The sequence below is a fragment of the Crinia signifera genome, chromosome 1 (assembly GCF_055691185.1).
Source record: "Crinia signifera chromosome 1, ASM5569118v1, whole genome shotgun sequence".
NCBI lineage: Eukaryota > Metazoa > Chordata > Amphibia > Anura > Myobatrachidae > Crinia > Crinia signifera.
The window spans coordinates 279,438,126-279,463,363 of NC_139217.1; the positions used below are offsets into that span (position 1 = coordinate 279,438,126).

General features: G+C 44.4%; 1 protein-coding gene across 1 annotated transcript in view; it reads left to right on the forward strand.

The window, feature by feature from the left end:
• Positions 1-331: 331 nt before the first annotated feature.
• The window catches only part of ACER2 (alkaline ceramidase 2), a 28,754-nt gene continuing 3,847 nt past the window's right edge, over positions 332-25,238 (forward strand). The window contains exons 1-4 of the mRNA XM_083184574.1: positions 332-872; positions 17,556-17,670; positions 19,341-19,482; positions 23,505-23,642. Of these exons, the coding sequence (XP_083040700.1) occupies positions 765-872; positions 17,556-17,670; positions 19,341-19,482; positions 23,505-23,642 (503 nt within the window). The 5' untranslated portion in view covers positions 332-764. The remainder of the gene's footprint in view (positions 873-17,555; positions 17,671-19,340; positions 19,483-23,504; positions 23,643-25,238) is intronic.

Genomic DNA, 25,238 nt, shown 5'->3' on the forward strand with positions numbered 1-25,238 from the left:
GACCTGGAATGAGCTTCTGCTGAGGCTGTTCTGGTGCACGCTAGGCAGTGCAATGTGTTGTGTGTGTCACACTAGTGTCACCATTTGAGCGAATCTATTGTTCTATTTACATACCGGGCGCTCGTCACAGATGTGTGTATACACTACACTCCACACTGAGCGGGCCCGGCTAGCGGTGTATCTATGACTGTGACGGCCCGGCGCCCCATACATGCCAGTGACGCTGAGTATGTGACACACACACACACACACACACACACACACACACAGTACCACCATGCACACGCACACGGGTGGCTGGCAGAGGCGGGGACAGCGAGTGAGGACGACAATAACAAACGCCCCGTGCAGATCATGTGCGCCGCCCGCACCTCCCACTGGGCGGCGCTGATCCCGGGAACGATCGCATTTAATTGTAAAGAGCAGTTGCGGCATCAGGCAGATGGCCGGGGACAGCAGCATCAGCATCAACATCAACAAGCTGTGAGGTTCAGGGAGGAGACCGCACATCGCTCACCCCGCCGGACCCCATCCCCCCTTCCCCCTGTTCTCTGTGCAGTAGGACCCGGGAAAGCGGCTGTCCGGCCCCGGAAAGCCGGGACTGTTGTGACAAGTGTCGGATCCGGGTGGTCCCCTGCAGTGCGGCGACTTTAAATAACACTGACCTAGTGCCACCTGCTGCACCCCCCCCCTCCCCCCCAGCGCACAGCCGGCATCTGCCTCCTCCCAGCCCTGTGCCGCTGCCCACCCGTGTTGCTGCGGGCATGGCGTCTCTGAGGATCTGGGAGCAGCTGCAGGCGGGCAGCTCCGAGGTGGACTGGTGCGAAGACAACTACACCATTGTCCCCTCTATAGCCGAGTTCTACAATACGGTGAGTGTACGCCGCGCTGCCCTTGCCCTGACCTCCCCCTTCTTACCCTGCACCCCAGGGCATAACACTGCTGTTGTGCCCATTAAAGGAATCTTTAGCTAGAAAGTGTGAGATACCACCTTGTCTCTGTATCTGTATGGATGCTATTAAAGTCCCCCATACCAGTAGCAGAACTTGAGGGTTCTGAGCCCAGGTGCAAAAATATAATTTGGGCCCCCTCATTTACCCAAACATAAGTTCACAATAAGCAGCACGGCAGTGGGTGACAGGGGGAGGCAGTGTGTGGTATGGGTAAAATCATGCGATATATCATATGCAAAAATGCTTGCTGCGCTTGCCACGATTCAGGCTGGTGTGAATAGTGGCGGTATTTAAAGAAAACATTCACACCTGGCATATCATCCATGTGAAATGTTCCTCTGACTGATTACGCTGACTACGTAAGCATTCTGACTGACTACGCTAACTGCGTAACGCTCCGCTTCGAAGCGAACATACACACAGTCACAGTCGCTATTCCGCTTATTGGGGGGATGTACACGCAGTCACAGTCAGAGGGCCAGATTCTCTAAGCTTCAAAAGTGATAAAATGGAGAGTGATAAACAGCCAGCCAATCAGCTCCTGTCTGACATTTTTCAAACACAGTCTGTGTCATGGCAGGTAGGAGCTGATTGGCTGGCTGTTTATCACTCTCCATTTTATCACTTTTGAAGCTTAGAGAATCTGGCCCAGAGTCACAAATAGCGCTTACACTACGCTGGAGGGACCGTACGCTGACTACCTAACTGCCGCCACCGTGCTGAAGGGACACTATGCTGAATAGGACAGTATGTAAACTACTTAACAGGCGCCGTGATAATACACAAGTACTGAGAGTACAATTTGGGATGTGTAACTACAGCGTGCCGCTGTAGCTTGGCTGCACAGCACTAAAGCTGTGTACACATGGGGGCGATATATTGCTCAGCAATCTCAGTGTCAGTGTCTCCTTTTCATCAGTGACCAGAGATGGTCGCTAATGAAAGGGAACCTCTGCTGGGGGAGCCGCAGAGGGAATCAGCTGGTCGCAGGAGCAGCGATCATAAGGGGGCTAAAAACGGGAGCGCGCACCCGGTGATAAATCGCTGGTGCACACTCCAATCGCAGGCAATATGGTCGCTCAGCGATGTGTAGTTACATGTCATCCTCAGTATGTTAATAATTAGGGGAAAAAAAGGGGGATGGGGAAGTAGGCCTGGGGCACAGGATTAATTTGTCGTGGATGGTGAAGGCATGCTCCATACAACACAATAAATAAATAATTTGGTGTATGGTTGAGGAGGTGCTCCCTGGGAGTAAGGTAAGTCGATTCAAACAAAAATATCCAAGATAGGATATAAAGAAATCTCCCGGGTGGGGCACAGCCTTCTAGTACAGTGTTATAACTCTGTTAAAACTGTATTTTATTATTAGTAAAATGGGTCTATTAAGGCAGACCTAAGTGACATAGGACAGAGACAAAACAACATTAAACACACATTGTGTTCCCACTTGTAACAGAATTAATGTGGGAGATATTTACTGGTGAGAAAGCTTTCCCTGTTGTCTGGAAGTCAAAGTTTATGGAGAGATATGACTTAATTAAACCTTTTCGGGTAAGAATATATAGTCTCCACTGGTAATACAGACAACTAGCCTCAAATTGCTTAAAAGTGATCTATTTTGACATTGTATGCAGTGACATCCAATCAATACATTGTAGCTGCTTAAGAATTATGGTGGTAAGGTGGAAGATATTTAAGAAGTAAATGAAATACTTGGGATGGGTATTTGCTCAGGGAGTGGCTGCTGCCTACGCATGTGAGGGTATTCAGTGAATGCGTAGTTGAGCGGACCCTGAGAGCGTCACAAGTATAGGAGTAGAGAGACAAGAAGGTTTCTGCTGTTGCCAGGGGTAACCAAATCGACCTTGTTGTATATGGAACAGTGCAGGGTCACAATTTGGGCCTCTGGGAATGAGAGAACCAATAGTTAGTATTGATAGGTAAGATACCAGTCACTATAGTTCCTGGTGTATGCTGCTGCCCGTTGTGTACAGTGATACCTGTAGTGGACAACGGGTGAGCGATAACACCCTGGTAGTGAAGTATTGAAGGAAGTAAGTGTTTGAGTGCGTTTAGGCATTTAGTCCTCAAATGTCCCTAGTTTTTGTCCCTGTTGTCAGAAAATGGCATTGCAGGGACAGTAACTTAGGTTCAAAGGTACACCACTGGGATGCCGTGCAAAATAGGTCAAAAGATAGGTCTGTGAGTCCAGCAGACATTGCGGCATCCACACCTGGCAATCTGCCAGATTGTACATCGCAAATCCCAGAAGCATACACCAGGAACTATAGTGACTGGTATCTTACCTATCAATACTAACTATTGGTTCTCTCATTCCCAGAGGCCCAAATTGTGACCCTGCACTGTTCCATATACAACAAGGTAGATTTGGTTACCCCTGGCAACAGCAGAAACCTTCTTGTCTCTCTACTCCTATACTTGTGACGCTCTCGGGGTCCGCTCAACTACGCATTCACTGAATACCCTCACATGCGTAGGCAGCAGCCACTCCCTGAGCAAATACCCATCCCAAGTATTTCATTTACTTCTTAAATATCTTCCACCTTACCACCATAATTCTTAAGCAGCTACAATGTATTGATTGAATGTCACTGCATACAATGTCAAAATAGATCACTTTTAAGCAATTTGAGGCTAGTTGTCTGTATTACCAGTGGAGACTATATATTCTTACCCGAAAAGGTTTAATTAAGTCATATCTCTCCATAAACTTAGACTTCCAGACAACAGGGAAAGCTTATATTTCACAGCTTTCTCACCAGTAAATATCTCCCACATTAATTCTGTTACAAGTGGGAACACAATGTGTGTTTAATGTTGTTTTGTCTCTGTCCTATGTCACTTAGGTCTGCCTTAATAGACCCATTTTACTAATAATAAAATACAGTTTTAACAGAGTTATAACACTGTACTAGAAGGCTGTGCCCCACCCGGGAGATTTCTTCATATCCTATCTTGGATATTTTTGTTTGCATCCTCAGTATGTGTAAGTTAAACAGTGGACATTATGTGCTGGAAGTACATTATATGGTGGGATTGTGTTGCTGGGGATAATGCTTTGGGAAACCCCCATTATACTGCAGCAGGGAACACTTTTATATACCATAGTCCAGGTATTCAGTTATCCAGATAACAGAACATGACATGGCTGCATATCTAATGAAAGCTTTCCAAGTTAAAGAATCCTTCAGATCAGTTGTCAGTTTACTTAGCAACCAGTCTCTAGGCTGTGAATTCTGCAGTCACTGGGAACTATAACAGCAGCAATATGATATGAGCCCTGTCACAATCACTCATTTGTTCAAATAGTTACTATTATATTGATATATTGGAAAGTTACCTCGCTTACTGTTCACTAGTATTAAATAAATGTGACCGCTGATAAAAAATCATGTTGGCTTGTAGTGACAATTGGTCCTGTCTCAGAATTCTGTTATTTCCACCTAGTAATATAGACCCAGTATTCTAATTCTGTATGCATGGTCAGATCAAGGCCTACTATCCTGTAATACTTACCTGTGCCAATGCAGGGAGCTTTTCTGTTGGTCTTTCCCTGCTGGAGTAGAGGTGTGGAAGATAATGTACAGTAGATCATGTATGTGCAGGTATTGGACTAAATATGCAAGGTGCTAGATCAGCAGTTCTCAAATTGTGGGTCCTGACCCCAAAAGCAGGTCATGACCATATCAGCATGGGGCTGACCGTCAGGCTGATGATTTCTCTGATCTGTCAGTGATCCAATGAGTCTGAAATATCAGTTGAATTGTCTGGTACTTCTAGCAATGGCTTGGAGAGCTGAGAAATCATCAGTCAGGCTTCCTGCCATCCTCTGCCTCCACCTGTCATCCACTGCCTCCATGCCGTCTCCAAAGCCTTCACAGCAGGTATTAGAATTCACATTCTTATAAAATATATTAATAAACACATACAGGGCAGGGATTCAGAAAAGAGCTTGTCTCTGCAATTGTGTTAGAAATTAAGTTTTGTACCTCCTCTCAATGCTGCTGTGCATGTCTGGTCGGGTATGGATCATTAGGTCGACACCATTAGGTCAACATGCATTTAGGTCGACAATAGTCAAGGTTGAGATTGTAAGCTCCACTGGGGCAGGGACTGATGTGAATGTTCAAATGTACTCTGTAAAGCGCTGCGGAATATGTGTGCGCTATATAAGAAACTGTTAATAAATAATAAATAAATGCAGGAAGGTCAACATGAGTCTAGGTCTACAGGATGATTAGGTCGGCATGGGGGTAGGTTGACATGGGGTTTTTCCCATTTTTTTGTCCTGAATGTCAACACAGTCGACATGGACACTGAAGCGTAGCACCGTGTACTATTTTACTGGCACTATTTTATTCTTCTACCACGCCCTAGTGTATGGTAGGGCATGAAATACCACCTGTCGGCCCAAAAAAAGAAAGCAAGGTTCCTAGAGCAAAACAGTTTGAGAACCCCTTCCACCAAGGCTTATTTGACCAAAAAAAAATTCTGATTGCCCAGTAACCCTGTAAACAAATCCTATATATTTAACCAGTAACCAATGTTTTCAGAGGGAACAATTACTCCATAGTGACGAGGAAGATTTGAATTGTTCAGGTGTCATTCGATAGGGTGTGTAATGTAGATGTGCAATAAGGAGAGTTTTGAAAAGTGATCAGGTTGCTCAGGACTAACAGGCAAAAATAGCATTGACTGACTTCTCACTCCTCACTCAATGCTTTTTCTATGAGAAAAAATTGACAAGGGCTTCCCTGCAATTTACAAATCAAGGGCCTGATTCAGACCAGAGTCCCCTCGCTAGCATGTGAGGGGATGTGTACGCGCACACAACCTCTCGCATACTGCTGACCATCAAATGATTTCTGCAGCCTTCGCTCTGTAAAGTAAGTCCATACTTACTTTTAAGTATGCCCACTATCTGCAGATTTGGGGGCAGCGCTGCCGTCATGTGATGCCATGTGCAGCCATAGCCACGCCTGCATGTACAGGGGAACGCCCAGCGTTTTTATGGGGATGCCCATGAAACGCTGGGCGTTCCCTCCTCCTGCCACCTTCCTATTCCTCCTCGAGCGAAATGTACCGAAGCCATTGTCTCCCGGAGTTTGTGCATGCACATATTTCCATATCGGGGAAGGGGACGAATTCGGACCCTATCAATCAGTCTATATAGGCAGCTGCCAATTTGCACAGTGTGTACACACTATAAGGGAAACTATTTTATGGTGCATTCCTTAATTAGTATTAAAACTTAACTTTTACATTTTTTTAAAAATCCATGGCGGATCGAAGTTGGAGATTGGACATGCTACACATCCAACCCCCGACTCGGAAAGCCTCCCGGCAGCGGGGAATGGGAATGCACTTGATGTATCATATGTAAAAGGACCACATTCCATATATAGTGGGATCTGCTGTGATTTCTCCCCTTGGAAAAGTCACAGTAGTGTATGGGGGCATTTATGCAGACTCGATATGTGACACATTCTCAGTATGCTGAGCCTAGATTACTATTGATGTATGGGAGTCCTATAGTAATTCAGACTCGGTATATGATGCATTCTCAGCCTACTAAGCCTAGATCACTAATGATATACGGAAGTACTATGGGAAGCCAGACTCTGCATTTAACACGTCCTCAGCCTGACGGAATATCTTAGAGATGTAATGGACCCACATTAATCTAATTGGCCCCCTCAATGAAAAATAATAGTGTCAAATTTGCTAGGGTATAAGATTTGTTTGTAGTGTTGAACACACAGCACATGTGTAGGGAACAGCTTGTCCTGCTGATGCTGATTAGTATGGCGCCTGAGCACCTGGAGTTATTTATTATTATCAGAGTTTTGGCATGGGAATCATGTACCAGACAATACCAACGTCAGCAATTGCAAACATTAGTTCCTGCACAGTTAGTCTTAATTGTTTTAAAGTAATGCTAACAATTAACATTTGTTTTTTGTTCCAGATTTTCTTTTTCATTTATATAAGCAAATTGTGTTATGACTGATTTGTGTTCTAGTAATGGTGTGGACGTCACTGTCTTATATAACAGTTTATATTAATAATTTTTTGGGAACTTTTAAAGGTCTCAAGATTTAAGCCAGAATCAGCACGACAGCCCTGGTCTGTATGGATACAACCACGCGTGAAGGTCGACATGGGGTTAGGTAGACAGGGTCTTAAGGTTGACACAAGCATTAGGCCAACCTGGGGAAGGTGAAAAGGTTGACATGGAGTTTTTCACTTTTTTTGAGCAGACATGTGCCGACAGGCGGTATTTCATGCCCTACCATCCACTAGGGCGTGGTGGCAGATAATATTGTGTACAGCGAGCCATGCAAAGGGATGCTGTGCACTTTTTTTTAGTGTCCACGTCGACTGTGTTGACATTCAGGTAAAAAAAAACACAGTAAAAAGCCCATGTCGACCTGCTGACTGTTGTCCTTCTCCATGTCGACATAATGCTTGTGTTGACCTAATGACCCTGTCATCCTAACCTCATGTCGACCTTCCTGCAAGATGTCGATTTAATGTTTGTGGACTTAGTTGCTGTCTATTCAGTGATCCATACCCGGTCTGTATTCCTCATAACTATCTGTTGTTACTGTTCTATAATTGCTAACATCTGCAGATTACTGCAGGCTGTGACTTCTGTAATCTAAAATTAATTGTGCAATAGAATCAAAATATTGTTGATGGGTTCAAACTAGAAGGAATTTCAGATACCGTGTTGATATAGAAAACACTGTTAGTAGAAAACAGGAGTGGGTGAAAGGATAGACCGTGTCTAGGTCCACACCAAAAGGTCAACATTGTCAAAAGGTCACACAAGGTCAACATGTGAAAATGGCCAACATGAGGTTAGCATCTTGTGCGTCCGTGTCGATATAGACACCCAGTTAGTGTAGCGTGTTTGCTCACCTGCTTCAGGCTTTTTCCTGTTCCCAATAGAAGTCCACATAGATGTTTAAGTATGCAAAAAATGATGAAAACCTCATGTCAAATTATTCACGTGTCTACCTAGTGCATGTTGAAATTTTGTCAGTATAAACCTGACTGTTGGCCTAGGCCAGGCGTGTCCAAACTATGGCCCCCCAGCTGGTGTGAAACTACTAGTCCCATCATGCCTTGCCACAGTTTTGCTATTAGGGAATGCTAAAATGATGGCAAGGCATGCTGGGATGTGTAGTTTCACAACAGCTGGAGGGCCACAGTTTGGACATGCCTGGCCTAGGCACTGTCACACTATCATCAAGGTCCCGTACAAAACAGTTTTTTTGCATATCACAGAATCCAATAAAAATGTAATTATGCGTCCCTTTTCTCACATTGGCCCTTATTCTGATTGACGCGTACTTTACCGCATACTTTCGGATCGCGTCTTTACGGCGTCTGCGCATGCGTGGAGAACGCCACGCGCATGTGCCACGCCATGACTCCGTACCTGTTCGGGCAAATCCCGTACAAAACTGTTCACCGCAATCATTCGGGAAATATGGGCGTATTATGGGCGTCATGCGGAATGACACATGGGCGTAGTTTCAAAGTGGGCAAAACGGGGCGGAAACATGGGCGGACACGGGGGAGTACACTTATGTTGGGGGGCGTGCATTCGGATACCACTCCGAATGCACGCGAACAAAAAGGAAAGAAATGTGCGGTGTCCAAAAGGCCACTATTGCTTTGCGGACACCACTCGTTCCTGCGGGAGGCGAACGGACCGCCTAATGACTACAAGCATTAACACCTGAACCCAATAAAATCGACTCCTTTACTCATTAATCACTAATAGGACGCTTGTCAGTGCTTTAATTGAAACCATTGCTGCTTCAAGGAAACCTTACTCATCACCCACATATGCTGTACTTCTGACACACTTTAAACCTGCTAACAATGGACATGACTGAATATTAATACTAGCAATACACATGTGTATGCGACATGTACTAATTAAACCACACAATTGTTGTAAAGTAAAGCAATTTATTTATATAAATTTCACAGTCAATGCCACTGTGATGCAATGACAAAAAAATAAAAATACCAAAAAAAACAAACCATGGCAGGAATGTACCAAAATAAATTATAATACAAAACAAATATAATTGCACACAGATGGACTCCAGCACCTCCTATGTGCCACTGCACATGCAGCCAGTGGGAAATGAGGAGGCTGCTGGCCCTTCTACAGCAGGCCAACCTGCACCTGACCATTCTACAGCAGGGCAACCTACACCTGGCCCTTCTGCAGCAGGCCAACCTGCAGCTGGCTCATATGCACCATCAGCAGAATCATTTGGAACACAACCGGGGACTTAGCAACATCACATCAAGTGCAGCTGACAGTAATGGCAGGCAAAAGAGGGCAACAGGGGAACCAAAAAGGACATTGGAAGCAAGGGCTCATCTGGTTACCCTCAGCACGTGATTGGACACAAGAAGCTGACACACACAGTACAATGGAAGATTTGGGATGAGATAACGGTGGAGATTAATGCAGCCACAAGTTCATTTTCGACCACGTTTGGCCTTGGTAGGCTCCTTGGCCTGTGCAGCAGCTCTTCGGGCACGGCCAGATGCTGGGGCAGGTGGAGCAGATGCTGGTGAGGGGTTGGCTGGTCTACCCCTCCTGCCAGCAGGGAGTGTTGCTGGTGGTAATGCACCAGAAACGGATGACATTAGGACCCTGTTGCTGTTAACCAGCTCCACCATAAGCTCATTATGGTGGAGGAGGAGATCATTTTGGCGGGTGGCTTGCTCGGCCAGCACCTGAGCACTTGCAGCCATGGCCTGATGCGCCTCAGCCATGGCCTGCAGGCTCCCAGCGATGGCCTGCTGGGTGCTGACCAAGCTCGCCATGATCTCCTCGGTCCTATGCATCCGTTCTGATGCCAACTCTCCCTGCTGGTTTATGTCCCCAAGCATCTGGGCCAACCTGGCCAAATCGGCTTGGGCCGATGGCTGCTGCTGCACAGGCCTACCACTGGGGCCAGGTGGCACGGACTCCTCCACCTCCTGACCAGAGTCGTCACCAAGCAGTGGGGTGTCTGTGGAAAATGATAAACACAATTAGGACACATTCTAAGATAATTACTTGCACAAGCTTATGGCATGACCAATATTTACCTTCCAGAAAAGACGCAAACACTTCAGCTGGGGCCTCGCTATCCATCGTGCTCACCCCCCTGACCTCCTCAACTGATATACAGCTCTCGGCCATCAACTCCAGGGGGGTGAGCTCTAGCCCTGATGGCATGGGCCCGGCCCCAGATGTCTGGCTGTGTTCCCACCGCTTGGTCATCTTCCTCTTCAGGTTGGTTTTGAAGTCCTGCCACCTGCAATGTAAGTTGACATATTAATACATGTCACTCCAGATGTTTGCTGTTGCAGCCATTGCTCTGTGCTACATATTACGACATGTGCTTAATGTCCAAAAGATAATATTACATGCAACTATGATATCCACCGTTACAATACACATTCACAATCACCATACTCTAACTCTCAACTAAATAACATGGCAATAATGTCTGTGTATCGTAACAACCTCACGGGCCATTTGCAAAATCCATCTAAGCATGAATTCAATCATTACTTGTCTATTAATGGGCACATGTATCACAAAACAACTTGCCTCTTCTTCACATGGTCCGTCTCACGAACTTGTGGCGCTACTTCATTAATCTCTGCCGTTATCTGTTCCCAAATCTTCCATCTGCGTGTGTGTGTCAGCTTCTCCGATGGACACTCAATCCAATCACGTGCTCGGGGAACCAGGATGGCAAGCTCCTGTGCTTCATATGCCTTATTTCTTGTAGTTGGTTCCTCTGTTGCCCTCGCTCTCCCCTTGCCACGTCCATGGCCACGCCCCCTGGCACGTGTCGCTGCACTTGAAGTGCTGGCCATGGTACTATCTTGTGAAGTCCCCGGTTGTGTTCCAAAAGATTCTGCTGATGGTGCATATGAGCCAGCTGCAGGTTGCCCTGCTGCAGAAGGGCCAGGTGTAGGTTGCCCTGCTGTAGAATGGTCAGGTGCAGGTTGCCCTGCTGTAGAAGGGCCAGCAGCCTCCTCATTACCCACTGGCTGCATGTGCAGTGGCACATAGGTGGTGCTGGAGTCCATCTGGTGAAATAGTTGCTGCAGCTCTGGGTCCACCTCTGGTTGTGATCCAGACATGTTAGCAACAACATTGTCACCTTCTAATACACCTTTATATACTGTTTGTGTACCCTGTTTGGCGGACATCAGCGGCAGCTGCGTTCCGTGCACGAGCGTACGTCGCTGTTTTTTCGCGCCGCATACGGTGGCGGAAATTCCATTGTGTAAAACCTGGCGAAACTTCGACATGAAATACTGGTCACCAATTCTAACATTGCATAGAATCTTCTGCTACACCTGTGACTATCGCACAATACACATGCTATTTGCTAGCATGACATGACATTTGGTTCATGACTACTGTGGTATTGTGGCGTTTGATTGCAAGCTAAAAGTAGCCCAATCCCTTAGAAAATCCAGGCCACAAGTCATGCAATACTCATCACTACTGTTATAGACCACACATGTGACAGGCCTATAAATAGTGAATTGCTGCTAGAATCATTTGTCTCCAGATCTGGACTTGTCAGGGTCTAAGGTAAGCTCTTCCATGGTCCTTGTAGATATGTTATCCATTAACAATGTAAGTGTATGAATGTATGCACCATTGCCTCACTGACTACAGATTGTTGGGCCAGCAAAGTCTTTGTAGCATTATTGCAACATGTCACATGTTCACTATTTCACTCACAGGTCTGAAACCTGTGTGTGTTCATCTATTGCAGGACAACATGTCCCAGCAATAGCTGGAATGTCTCATAGTACATGATGTCGGCAACAAATGCAGACACCTTTGATACTCAAGTAGTGTTTAGTAGTTCGATGTTGTAAGCATCTGTGTGTTTAGGACGGTGTGTATTGAGTTCATATTATTGTTACATCATTATAGAGTCAAATGGATCTTCGGGATTTTACGGGGCGGCCATCTATTGTACGTATTGAAGCCTACAAATCTATTTGTAGTGGGATATGGCCATTATGTGCATAGGTGCATCAGTATTTATGTTCATTTCTTTATAGGTTGCTGAAGCAATGCTGCGGGACATGGAAAGGAGGCTAAGGGCACTTGCGGCTCTCCCCACTCGTCGCCCAAGGAGGCCAGGACGTGCTAGAATCTATCGCACACGGGTGACTCTGTTTGCTATGCCCGATGATGAGGTACTTACTAGGTACCGGTTACCGCCACATGTAATTCTGGATCTGCTCTCGTTAATTGAGAGTGATCTGGAACCTCTACACGGGATCACGACAGCAATTCCGCCTCACACACAGCTGCTGGCGGTGTTGCATTTCTGCGCCTCAGGATCATTCCAACAAGTAGTGGCAGTACTTGCTGGAATATCTCAGCCGGCCTTCTGCCGAATCCTGAGGCGTGTGACGTCGGCCATGTTCAGGCGCAAGGGGCACTTCATGGCCATGACATTTGCCACCGAGACCCTGCGCAGAAGCCAGCAGGCCTTCCATCAAATTGCTGGCTTCCCTAATGTGATAGGGGCTGTGGATGGCACCCATGTACCATTTGTGCCTCCATCTCGAAGTGAGAAGATATATAGGAACCGCAAATTGTTCCACTCACTGAACGTGATGGTGGTATGTGGCCCATCCATGGAGATTCTCGCCTTCAACTCGAAGTTTCCCGGAAGTGCCCATGACTCTCATGTCATCCGACAAACCGGGATATGGCAAAGACTACAAGAGCTGGAAGGCCGTGATGCGTGGGTTCTGGGTGACTCCGGTTACCCATGTACGCCCTGGCTACTTACGCCGTACAGCTACCCAGCACCGGGCCCACAGGAGGCATTCAATCGGGCGCATGTTGCCACCAGGCAAGTGGTGGAGCGCTCAATTGGCCTTTTAAAGGGTCGATTTAGAGTGCTCCACCGCACTGGTGGTGACTTACAGTATGCGCCTCAAATGGTGTCGAGGATCGTGGGCCTGTGTATATTTTTCCACAACATTGCTGTGCGGCGTGAGATACCCTTTGATGAGTGGGAGGTACCATCTGAGCAGCAAGATCCGCCCATGCGCCCATCCCGCGCCCCTGAATGCCGGAGGGGATACCAGCTGCGGGACTCTGTGGCGCAAAGATACTTCAGGTACATTTTATCTAGTTGACCAGAACACACCAATTGTTGTAAAAATCACCCCTTCAAATAAGTACAGTGTGGTAGTTGTCAGTGTTACAAAACGACAATTAGCCAGCCTGCCCTCCTAATGGCAAAGAAATAGTAGATATTTATCATATGTGCTTAGTTTTGGGGGAAGTACAATATAGGTGCTCATTATTATACCTTGTACAAGGGATCTTATGTGTTTGTTATATCTTCATTATTGTAGTTGATACTATCCCTGATGACTGGTGAGTACATTGATTTATTCTCTAATGTGTTGGGGATTTTTTCCTGTGTTGATGTATGATTTGTTTGCAGATATATATATATATATATATATGATATTTGAATTTATTAACATGTTTAAACATTTCGAGGAGCAGGCAGGCACCCAGGCAGGCAGGCACCCAGGCAGGCAGCCAGCCAGCCAGGCAGCCAGGCAGGCAGCGCTGGTGTATAATGCTGGACTCAGGATACCTGCAAGTATGTGTATGTGTCTTTTAAACATAAATGTACGCATACACATAGATGCATAGAGTAAGTAATGCTAAGTACAGCTATGCGTTGCTAAGCTATAGCACGCGTTGCTTGGCGTAGCGAGGCGTCATTGGATTTGCTAAGTGCATACACACTGTGTTTTATATATATCAGATTTGTTCATTAACATACATCAGCACTACTGTTTTGAAGGCATGCGAATTTGTCACCATTTGTGTTGGCGCAGAGACGCTGTTCATGTAAAGATGAACAATAAAGTTATTAACACAAATAACTGTGATAAACCAATGCCACCACCTGATTGGTTGATTGATGCCATTGTTAACATGGCGGAGACACGAAGGGCAGACCCGTTTTCTCCTGCGGAGCTGAGGGTTCTGGTCTCCGTCATGGAGACAAGGCTGGGCCGTGCGGGGCCCTTTATCAGCAATAGACATAAGCGCCGGGCCTATGCTGCGGCAGGCCGCAGGATTTACGCCCGCACTCGGGTGCGGAGGACCATCGGGCAGCTCGAGAGGCGGTGGTCGGACCTCCGCAGGCGCCAGCCCCAGCTGTTACAGCAAATTAGGGGCGAAATAGCTGAGTGTGAGTATTTTAGCAATGAAATTTCGCACTTACAACATAGCATATAGAAACAATAAAATGTGTCTCATGATAAGTGGGTGTCCATGGGTTTAAAAGTCCATAGACTGGCCCTTATTCTGGTTGGTGCGGTCGAGCCGCATATGCGGCTCCGACCGCACCAGACGAATCCCCGCCTACAAGACGGATCGGCACGGCCGTCCGTACACGGACGGCTGCCGATCCGCATGAAAATGGCGGGGCGTACGCCTCCACCATGTTGGGAGCTGCCCCCTGCATTCGATGGTCGATGACCATCGAAGGCAGGGCCGCACGCTCCCCCCGCTCACGCAAGCTTAGAGCACACGGACAATCGTCCGTGTGAAAGCTTGTATTGGGGCGGGCAGCTGACATCCGGCGATGTCAGCTTTCCGCCCCCATCACTGGCGTCATAGCCTCATTACCATGCATACGCCCCGCGTTTGCATGGGAACGCCCATGAAACGCTGGGCGTATACATAGGGTAATGAGGCTATTAAGCCCCTCACACCCCTATACGCCCCCTTTGCGGCGTCTAAATTTTTTACTCGGCGAATTCCCCTGCACATGCGCAGAGTGACCTCTGCGCATGTGCAGAGTGTAAACATCGGCGGTACGGCCGCACGCGGTCCGTACCGCTCAGATCAAAATAAGGGCCACTGTTATGTGTGCTTCTTCCTGGTTAACATGCAGTCATGTGGCTTTTATATGTAATGACATAGCATTGATGATTCTGATGCATACAATGTGCCAGATCTAATATGTGTTACACATTGATAAATGCCAGGGTTGTAATGTTTGAACAAATTACTAACAATCACATAATAATTTAAATGTCACATTTTGGAGTCCATTAACAGTAAGGAGCTACTTTCCAGCATCGTTTGCCATCATTATCACCCTTCCATGTATGTCTTGTTATGGATTAATACATGTGCCCCAATGACCCGACATTGACCATGATTTTTTATTCTAACACACAGCACGAGCCCGAGCCAGACAGGCACGTGAAGAGGCCGAGGCAGCCCTGGCCGAGGAGGAGGGCCAAGAGCCTGAGGAGGAGGTGGCGGCAAGGGTGGAGGAGGAGCAAGTGGAGGAGGAGGAGGAAATGGTGGAGGAGCAAGTGGAGGAGATGGTGGAGGAGGAGGAGGAGGTGCCTGAGGAGGTGGTGGTGGAGGAGGTGGAAGAGGAGTTGGTGGCAGAGGAGGAGGTGTTGGTGGCGGAGGAGGAGGTGGAGGAGGTGGTGGTGGTGGAGGAGGTGGTTGTGGCGGAGGAGGTGGACGAGGTGGTGGTGGTGGTGGAGGAGGTGGTTGTGGCGGAGGAGGTGGACGAGGTGATGGTGGCGGAGGAGCTGGCGGAGGAGGGGGCTGAGGAGGCCACGGTTGCCCCAGAGGTGTCCGAATCCGAGGGGGAGGAGGCGTGTCAGGCCCCGGAGTCCCATCAGATCGGTATGTTTACATAATGCATCATTCATGAAGTAGTTGTACTGGTATTTGTTATGTAGCACTGGTGATTAAAACTTTTGGTACAATCCTATTAATACACACCCCAAAGTGGGTAGCTACAGATACAGGTACGGGTTAGATGGGGTGTCCAAGGCATCCCTTTCATCCAGGACACCTCTGAATTACACAGGTTTGTGGGATGGCTTGGAGCTCCATTTTGACTGCCACATAACCGTTGTAGTTAAACAGGATCCTGGAGTAAAGGGATGAGTGGATCATTTGTGGATTAAATTCACCTGCTGCAAGCGTTGATTATGACCCATCAAATAGTGGAATCTATATTGTTGGTGAATGTTATTTATAAACTATAGGATGTATGCTATAAATGGAGTATGGCCCGGCCTACCTTGGAATGGAGTCACAAGTTGCCAGTGTCCCAGGAGCCTCCTCTACCTAAACACCCCCTGTAGTTCAGATTGTTTTTTTGCCCTCACAGAATTGTAGGTTGGTTTAGAGTGAATTATGATTTTGAGGATGTGTACTGTGCATTCCTGACATTTGCATAACTCCCATGCCACGAACCATCACTGAACTTAGACTGAGGAGATTGTGACAAGTTCTTATTGACGGAGGCCATGACATGCTTGTCATTGGTTAGTCATGGGTGGGTTGTGACTGAGAAGAAACACTATGACTGTTATGTCTTCTGCAGAGTAAAGGGTAGAGGGAAAAAAACACAGTATGTAGTAAATAAGTTTGTATGTATGTAGATATGTATGTGTCATATCTATTTATCTATGTGTGTCTCTATCTCTCTACATAGATATATATATATATATATACACACACATGTCACCTAGCATTTGTGCAATTTATGTCGCAGTATGTGAAATGTATGCATGAATATCATGACTAATTTTTGCCCCTTTGACATGCCCACAGATGACACCACACCGGCAGATGAGGGGGTTCGTGGGGCCCTCCTGCGGGCGGAGCACCATTTGCGGCTATTACTAGCCGATCTGCAGGACCTGCGAGATCTACTTATCTAATTTATTATTTTATATTTTTTTATTTAAATGTTAATTTTGGATTCTAATAAATGGTTTATGCAAGTTCACAGTTGTTGGTTTTATTTGCACATTAAACAGTATATGTGTAGATTGTTTATAATCTTTTACACAGGGTCTAATACAAACCATTGCACTTAAATTGCTGTAAGGGTTAATGTGTGCAATGCATGTGTTAGGCATGCTTGTAAGGATATATTGGCATCTAATTGATTCCAATTCCAAATAAGCATTTTTGTATGAGGATAGGTAATTGAATAAGTGGGTCATGTGATGTATTGCAGAAGATACATAATAGTGGGTTGTTTGGCGTAAATACTCCGCTTACGGGCGGTAGCACCGCTTGGCTCCCGTTCGAAAGCGGTATTCCCGAGCATACTCTGTAATACCCTGTAATACCGTGCAGAATCGGAGTGTTTCTCCCGCACACGCATGGTTTGTATGTCGTCCGTAAACACGCCCTGTTCTTAAAGAGTGAGTCCGTCCGAATGCGGAGGACACGTGGGCGTTTCTACGGACGATGGCCGCACGCGGCAGAACACCGTGGCGTGCGGACCGCTCCGTAAGAATGCGGGAATATCCGCACCGATCAGAATAAGGGCCATTCTGCCAAAATGTTATATTTTTAAATTTATGCTTCATTTTATCTTTTCTACAGTACTTGCTTTTAAAGATTTCTTTTTCCACATATTAAGTTCTTTGCTGACATTTTTTGTTACTCTTCTCTTATGTTATTTTTATTTTATATTATAGATCAGCAACATATTATTTTTTGTGCTACCACCCATATGCATGTGCCTGTTTCGTCAGTATGCAACTTACTTCAATAGCGGGATATATTTAATATGGACTCTGCTCGTTGTAGTTGGTAAGTGTGACAGTGATTGTCTTAAACATGACTTGTTTAGGAAAGCATGCCTGTTACTTCCTGTGCTGTGCATTCCTGCACGGCACACAGCCGTGACGTCCTCTTGATATGTATTACTGGAATATCGCTGGTACAGTCTGTTCACTTGTTCATGGTTACATCCTGGTGTCCAGTTTGTGACATTCAGCAAAGCGATTGTTTTCACTGTCTGATCTAAAGTGTCTAGTGATGACATCCTGATTTATCTGCTAGAATGAAAGCATTACGTAGAAGTGATGCTCATTGTCCCATTTCATTTTCAGGGTTTATTTACTAATGTTCTTTTACCATTTTTACCTCACCAAAACCTAGCAAAACCTTTATTTTAGTAGTTTAAACAGTAATCTACCACCCCTTCCACATTTTTCATAGATCATTCTATCTAGAACCATTGAACAATGTGTGTGGTGCACACAGACCCCTAAGTCACAGAGGGGCCCATACCACACACCCTGCACCCATTTTTTTTTTTTTTTTAAACTCACCCCTCTGAAGTCCCGTTGAGTTGGCGCAACATTTTACCGGAGATCTGCCCATGGCCAGTAGAGTCTGAGCCCTTTACTGCACTGCCCAAACGGAGGATGCTGCACATAAGCCTCCTTATCTTAAAGCCACCTGAAAAGCAGTTTGCATATTACTTTGCAGAGTGGAAGGCAATTGTCATGTGCACAATAGTAGCTGTTGTAGGTCAGTTACATCAGTATCTGCTCTATTGGGCTTACAATCTAAATTCACAAACGGACACACACGCACACACACACACACACACGTCACCTACTGATATTTTTTACTTTGTGGGAGCAAACTGGATATGAAAGTCACACCATGTCATTGTATTGTTTCTATAAATTATAGAAACTACATGGGTATTCTTTATATCTAAAGAAAGGAGGACCATCTATGGGCACCAGCAATTTTTCGATCAAGCATTGTTGGTGTTGGAAAACCGTAGGCTGTTGTGGAACAGAATGGACCTGCATTTTTAAACAAATTGTCCAAAAACTTGGCAAAATGTCACAGATCGAAACAGTCACTTTAAATTGAGTGTTTTGATAATATGCAATGATGAACCAATAAATGTTTTTTTTTTGACTTTTTTTTTTTTAAACTATAGCTCCATTTTTACAGTACTTTATATTGGCTATACTTTAACTCCTTCACTGGTAATCCTGAGAAATTTCCGGGCTATGCCTTAATGCCCAGGCTGGCAAGCCCGGAAAATTCTCTGGATTGGCAGTGATTAGCGCTAGGCAGCGCTGCTGAATTCATCGCTGAACTCAGGCAGCTTCAGCAGAACTCAGCATGTAGGGATGGGGCACAGGACCGGGCAGCAGCTGATTGATGGTTCAGTGGTGCTGCCTGGACCAGGGGACACATCGGTGGGGTTTTTTTTTTTAGGGAGTGCTCCCCAGAAAAAACTCGCCTAGTGGGGAGCGCTCCCTAAAAAAAAAAAACACCACTGCTGTCAGCAGTTACGCTAGGGTCTATAGGTCACATAAGTTGTAAAAGCCCTTCTTTTACATCCTAATGAACTTGTATATACAGGGCCATACATTCACTGTTCAAGTTTATCGGGGATTACAGTTAGGATACTAGCATGTAACAACTAATATTCTTTGCTCTTTATGCAGGTATTGGTTCTGTGTACTTTCATGCAACACTCAGCTTCCTGGGACAAATGCTGGATGAGTTGGCTATTCTGTGGGTGCTGATGTCTGCTTTAGCAATGTGGTTTCCAAAAAGGCATCTGCCAAGAATTTTCAGAAATGACAGGTAACCTGCAGCACAATTTAAGTATAATCTGTCCTATAAGTGTATATTACATAATAATGCCTTGTGTTGTCCATCACGGTTACCGGAGGAAGATGCCCACTCAGTTTGCATATGCTGGCTTACAGTGAAAATACATATACTGTAGTGCAGTCAGATGCCTTATTTTTCAGGGGAATGTATCTAGTCTGTATCTAGTCCACAAGGCACGGTGTAATACGCAGCAATTGGCCGAATCTGGTAGATTAGATCAAACTATTTGTGAATGACCGTGTGATGTATTATATTGCATCCCAAATTTAGGTAAGCAAGTTGCATTGTATCCAAGACTTAAGGTGGCCATATACACGCAGATTTATCTGCAGATCTGTCTGGTTGGAACAAAAACCTGGTTATGGATGAGAGCAAATGACAGTTGACCATTTGCTTGGAAATGCTGGAAAACTGACAAACTGTCACTCATCCATAACCATGTTTTTGTTCCAACCAGCCAGATCTTAAGATAAATCTTAAAAGTGTATGGGCACCTTTAGAGGGAATCATATGCTGTGCATACACTGTCAGAGAAAATGTCTGTCAGACTGACAGAGATTTTATAAAACAACCTAAAACTAATCAGATAATGTGGCCATACACTCAGATATGTCACAGTGTATGGCAATATCTGTTTTCCCCCACCTGGGGAGAAAATATTTTTGTTTAACCCCTGTGAAGGAACAGTGGAATATAATACAGCGCCAGATGCGGATGACTGATTATCTGATATATTGGATGATTCAGAATCCCTGACAGACTGATAATTACTGATTGGTCATGGCAATACACTGTTCAGTCAACTGCCCAAACAGATGATTATAGACTGATAACTGGACAGTGTATTCCCAGCTTTAGTGGACTTGTGGATCCACCTGAAATATCCTGAAGTAACAACAAACTTATGTACTGATGCTTTACCTTTTGCACCATTACCAATCTCCTTTTATTGGTTTAACATGTATATTCTCTCCTAAAATATTGCTGAGTTAAGCTTCCCTGAGTTCTTGAATTACTGGTGTGAGTGAGGTGACATGGATGGTTTTTCTACCATATTATTTTTGTTTAGGTTAAGAAATGGGTTTTCCGTAGTGCAAATGGTGATGTAAATTAAGCCCCATTGAAAGTATAGGAGAAAACTTTGACAATGACCTGGAGAGATTTCTGGAACATGAAAGTACTATCCCTGCTTTGTATGGATGCAGAAGTATGGGCACTCGAGTGCCTAATGCATTGCTGAGTAAGGAATGTCTCTGACCATCTCCAAATCATGGCGCTTCACTGTAAAGCTGCAAGCAAATGCGCATAAGGAAGTCTTTCCCATACTCGCTCTACAGGTCACACTGTTGTAGTTTGTAAGTTATCTTTTCTGTTTGCTTTTGTTCAAAAATTCTCTTTATTATTGAGTAGGAGAAAGAAGGAGTATCACAGGAGTGGTGGGGATTCACACCCTAACCAGTTCAGCTTGTATAGCTTGCAAGCTGGCAAGTATATGAAGATTTGAATAGGGAACTGTCACTGTAATTTTGGACTGTATTAATTATGCAGAATTTTTTTTGCAAAACTAAAAAAATTACATTAAAAATAAAAAAGTAAGTTAAAAATAGGCATCCAAATGATTTGGGTGTCTTTTTTAACAATAAAAATTTCAAATGTATTTATTTAATAAAGCCCTCAAGGACACTGATTTGCAGAACAGTCCAGATTTTTGTAATCACTGAAATATTGGCAATTACATTTCATACATTTTTCATGTTTTTATGTGCCATTATTGACTGGCTCATAAAATGTAACATCTACTGGTATATTTGAAGGTTTAAGATTGTCCCAGCACAAGAGTCCGTCTTTTTCTCTTGTAGTTTCTTAAATGTTACTTTATTTTTATTTTTTAATCTTTGTTGCACCACCAACTTCTGTTACTACCTGATATCAGGGGAAGGTTTCATTTTTGTTGGTTCTCTACGACTTATTCAGACCAGATTGCAGGACAAGGTTGTTCTCAAAATGGGCAATGCAATGTGCACTGCAGGTGGGGCAAATTTAACATGTGCAGAGAGCGTTAGATTTGGGGGAGCTATTTTGTTTTTGTGCAGGGTAAATAGTATTCTTACACAGCAATTTAGATTTAAGTTTGATTACAATTCACCAAATCGTTACATCTACAGCAGTGCACATGGTTTTGGCCATTTTGAAAACTAATTAGGCCCTATATACTGAAACACTGTTTCCCACATGATTTTATAGATGACTTCACCCTCCTTTGTCTGCAAGTCTACTAATACCACTTTCACATCGCCGACACGTTTTAAAAACCGGTATTTTAAAACGGTAATTGAAACGGGTCAGAGCCTTAACATTGCCGCAGATTACCGTTTTAAATACCGGTTAAGTCTCATTCAACATAGCAGTGAAACCGGTTCATCACGAACACGTTTCAAGCCAGAGTGTCAACATTGCCTGTCATTTTGCTCTGTAGCTTGTGTTGTTTGCCTGAAATACCGTTTCAGACACATTGTACACATTCACATTGCACAAAAAACGGCAAGGAACCGTGTAGGACTCTGCTTTTTACACGGTTCGAAATGCCAGTTAACTTTAAACGGTAAATCGGCTGTGGTGCATTCACAGTGCAGGCTTAAACGTTTTAAAAAGGGAAAAAAACGGCAATTTACCATTTTTAAAGTGCGATGTGAAAGGGGTATAAAGGAGTGTACACATGGCACACAGCTCAGCGATTTATTTTTATTTTTTCCCCTTAGCTGAGTCCTAATCAAAATGTGGTTAGCCGTCAGAGATAAGACAGCTAACTACATCCTGCCTTCCCCCATCTGTGACAAAACAAACAGTGACAGGCAGCTTATTAAAAATTGCCTTGCCTGCACAGTCTATTTGTCCGGGTGATGGCAGCACTGCAGGGGCGTACATTACTATCACCCCGTGTGTACGCCCCTTTAAATACCAACCCAAATAATTTAATTTATCCACAGCGCTATTTTTCTAAGTGATGTTTTGCAGACTGGACTTCCCTCCTTCTGCTGTTTCTATCTTTGCAGTCAAGTTTTTTTTTTTTTTTGTCCATTCAACAATCATAACTAAATTTATGTGTATAAACACATGTATATGAAAAACACATGTATATGAAGTATATACACTGTTGAAAGCCCACGAAAACACGATGCTCGCACAGATTTTTCCTGAACCAGTTTTGCTGCAGTTTTATTAAGAAATGTCAGGATGAGTTGTGGTTCCAGCAATCACACCAACAAAAAATATTCACAATCTCTCACGACCCTGGTTCTGGCTAAGCACTGTAGTCACCTCTCTAGTGACCAGCCAACTAAATGATTATTATTAAGATGGCCGTACACTACTACGATGTATCGCAGCAGTGTATGGCCATCCGATTCCCGACTCCCCGGGTGGCAGGATTGCATGCGATACATACCACGCGGTCATTCAACATGTGATGTATCGCATGCGATACATGTTTCCTGCCGCTGGGAGGGGGTCATAGTTGGAGGTCGGACTCTGATCCAATGCACACGGGAGCGGGCATTGGAACCAATGGCATGTCATGCACATCCAATACGGGTCAATTTCACCAAATGGGTGAAATTGTCCCAAATCGCTGTAGTGTTAAGACTTTGCCCAACACCTCTATGGCATCACTTAAGAATATGCAACAATTGCCAATCTGATTTTTCTCATGCAGGTTATATACCCACCGAGTTAGCCAAGGATCACGACCTGAAGAGAAGAAATGGCCTTGCTAAAACATACACACCCAAAACAAACAATGCTCCACCTTGGCCCAAGTTTTAGTTTAATAGAAATATGTTAGTTTGACATGAACTTTCCTCAGCAAAATCATGCTTCTCATTCCTGCAAGCCATTCACTTTTTGCTATTAATGTATTGTTGTTTTCTAAATAAACTTAATATAAATGTAACATATTGATAGACATTTTAATGGTTGTTTCTATTTTGTTGTAGATGGAGATTTAAAGCAGTGGTTGGAGTGGTCTCTGGAATTACCACAGTCTTGGCATTCTTTAAACCTGCAATCAATAACATCTCCTTAATGACACTGGGTATACCTTGTACAATCCTGCTCATTACTGAGCTCAAGAGGTGAGTTTGTCCTCATGCACCCACCGCTGTTCTATGCCGGGGTCCCTTCTGTAGTAGTCATGTGCACTTAAACAATGCAGATGGCAACTGATATAATTATTTGTAGATAAATATTTATGATGGCCCTAAATGTACTTTATCAAGACTATATAGCCTTCTGTGAAGGGTTAACTAGTCTATCATTACTTGTTACTTAACTGGTCATTTACATTTTATGCTGATTAACAAGTTGTGTTGAAAATGTAATAACAAAGGCATTCCAGAGAAAGGAACTCTTCTTACCAATCCCGCCCTGCAGTTTCCCTCTCAGCTCAGCAATGTGGAAGTTGATAAATGGTATAGATCCAGCACTGTCATTCCTCGCACGCATGTGGCCTCGCATTTCTTGGAAAGTGACTTGCAGCCTAATATTATCTGATCCTTCATCCTGTCCATCCTATGCCAAATACAACAAAGTTTTCTCTTTACATGTTTTTTTTTTTTTTCTTCAGTCATGTCAGTCCAATTGCTTATATGTGGACATGCACTGGAAAACGAGCATTAGATATAACTTGTTTAGAATTTGCGATGAACCTTTCTTTGCGCCAATGGAACTGGTAATACATTAAAAAAATTGCTGGGGCATGTTCAGAATTGCCTGCAAGTCTCTTTTTAGGATAAAATTGTAATTTTCTGCATTGTGCATGCTCCGTGGATAAGCGCATACAACATTTCAAAGGCCTTTTTTGTATTTTTTATTTATTGGTAGTCCTCAACAGGCATAACAAAACTATAAAATGAATTTGCAGGGAAGAAAAAATAAAAATGTTCCCTAATTCTGTTGCTTTGCATGGTGCACTCACTGAATGTATTTGTACAGGTTTCCTATATATGCACTTCTTATTACTGTGTATTACCACAAAGGTTCAGTACTGTTAATATTGCCATTTATTATGACTTACCTTTCCCAAATGTAGATGTCATTCCTAATTCCTAGACTTCGGTGGAACTGTGCATAATAAAATCGTATTACAAGTACTTCATCAAACAACATGGATAATTATAATAATGGCCTTGGGAGGGGGACATATTTGCTTTAGTAGCTTATAGTAAAGAATATGGTTGCTTTGCATATTGCATCCCCGCGAATACAGTGGAAACAGATGTGCAATGCAGTTCTATTTCGCTATAGACTACCGTAGTTGGGTGTGGAGTATTAAGTTAACAATATATAGGTTGACGCAAGCAAAAGGTCAACATATGAACGTAAAATATAAACTGTTAATAGCAATTGGTTGGTATTAACACACCCTAGGGAATATCTTATGAGACCGTAACATTTCTCAGGGTACTCTACATGTACTTCTGTTTAACACTATAGCGGCGAGATGCTCTAAACAAAAAATGCGGTAAAACCCTGTTTTCATATGCAGTGAAGCTGCAGAGGCTTCACTGCAGAGGGGGGGGGGGGGGTTGTGCCTATGGGCTTCCCTTGCTTCCCTTGGCACCCCCTGACCCCTCCCTCACCTCTGTCTGGACAGCCTCCTACTGTGCTGCCCGGACCAGTGACCTTCTCCTCCCTGCACCTTTTTCTGGTGTAGGGAGGAGGAGATGGAG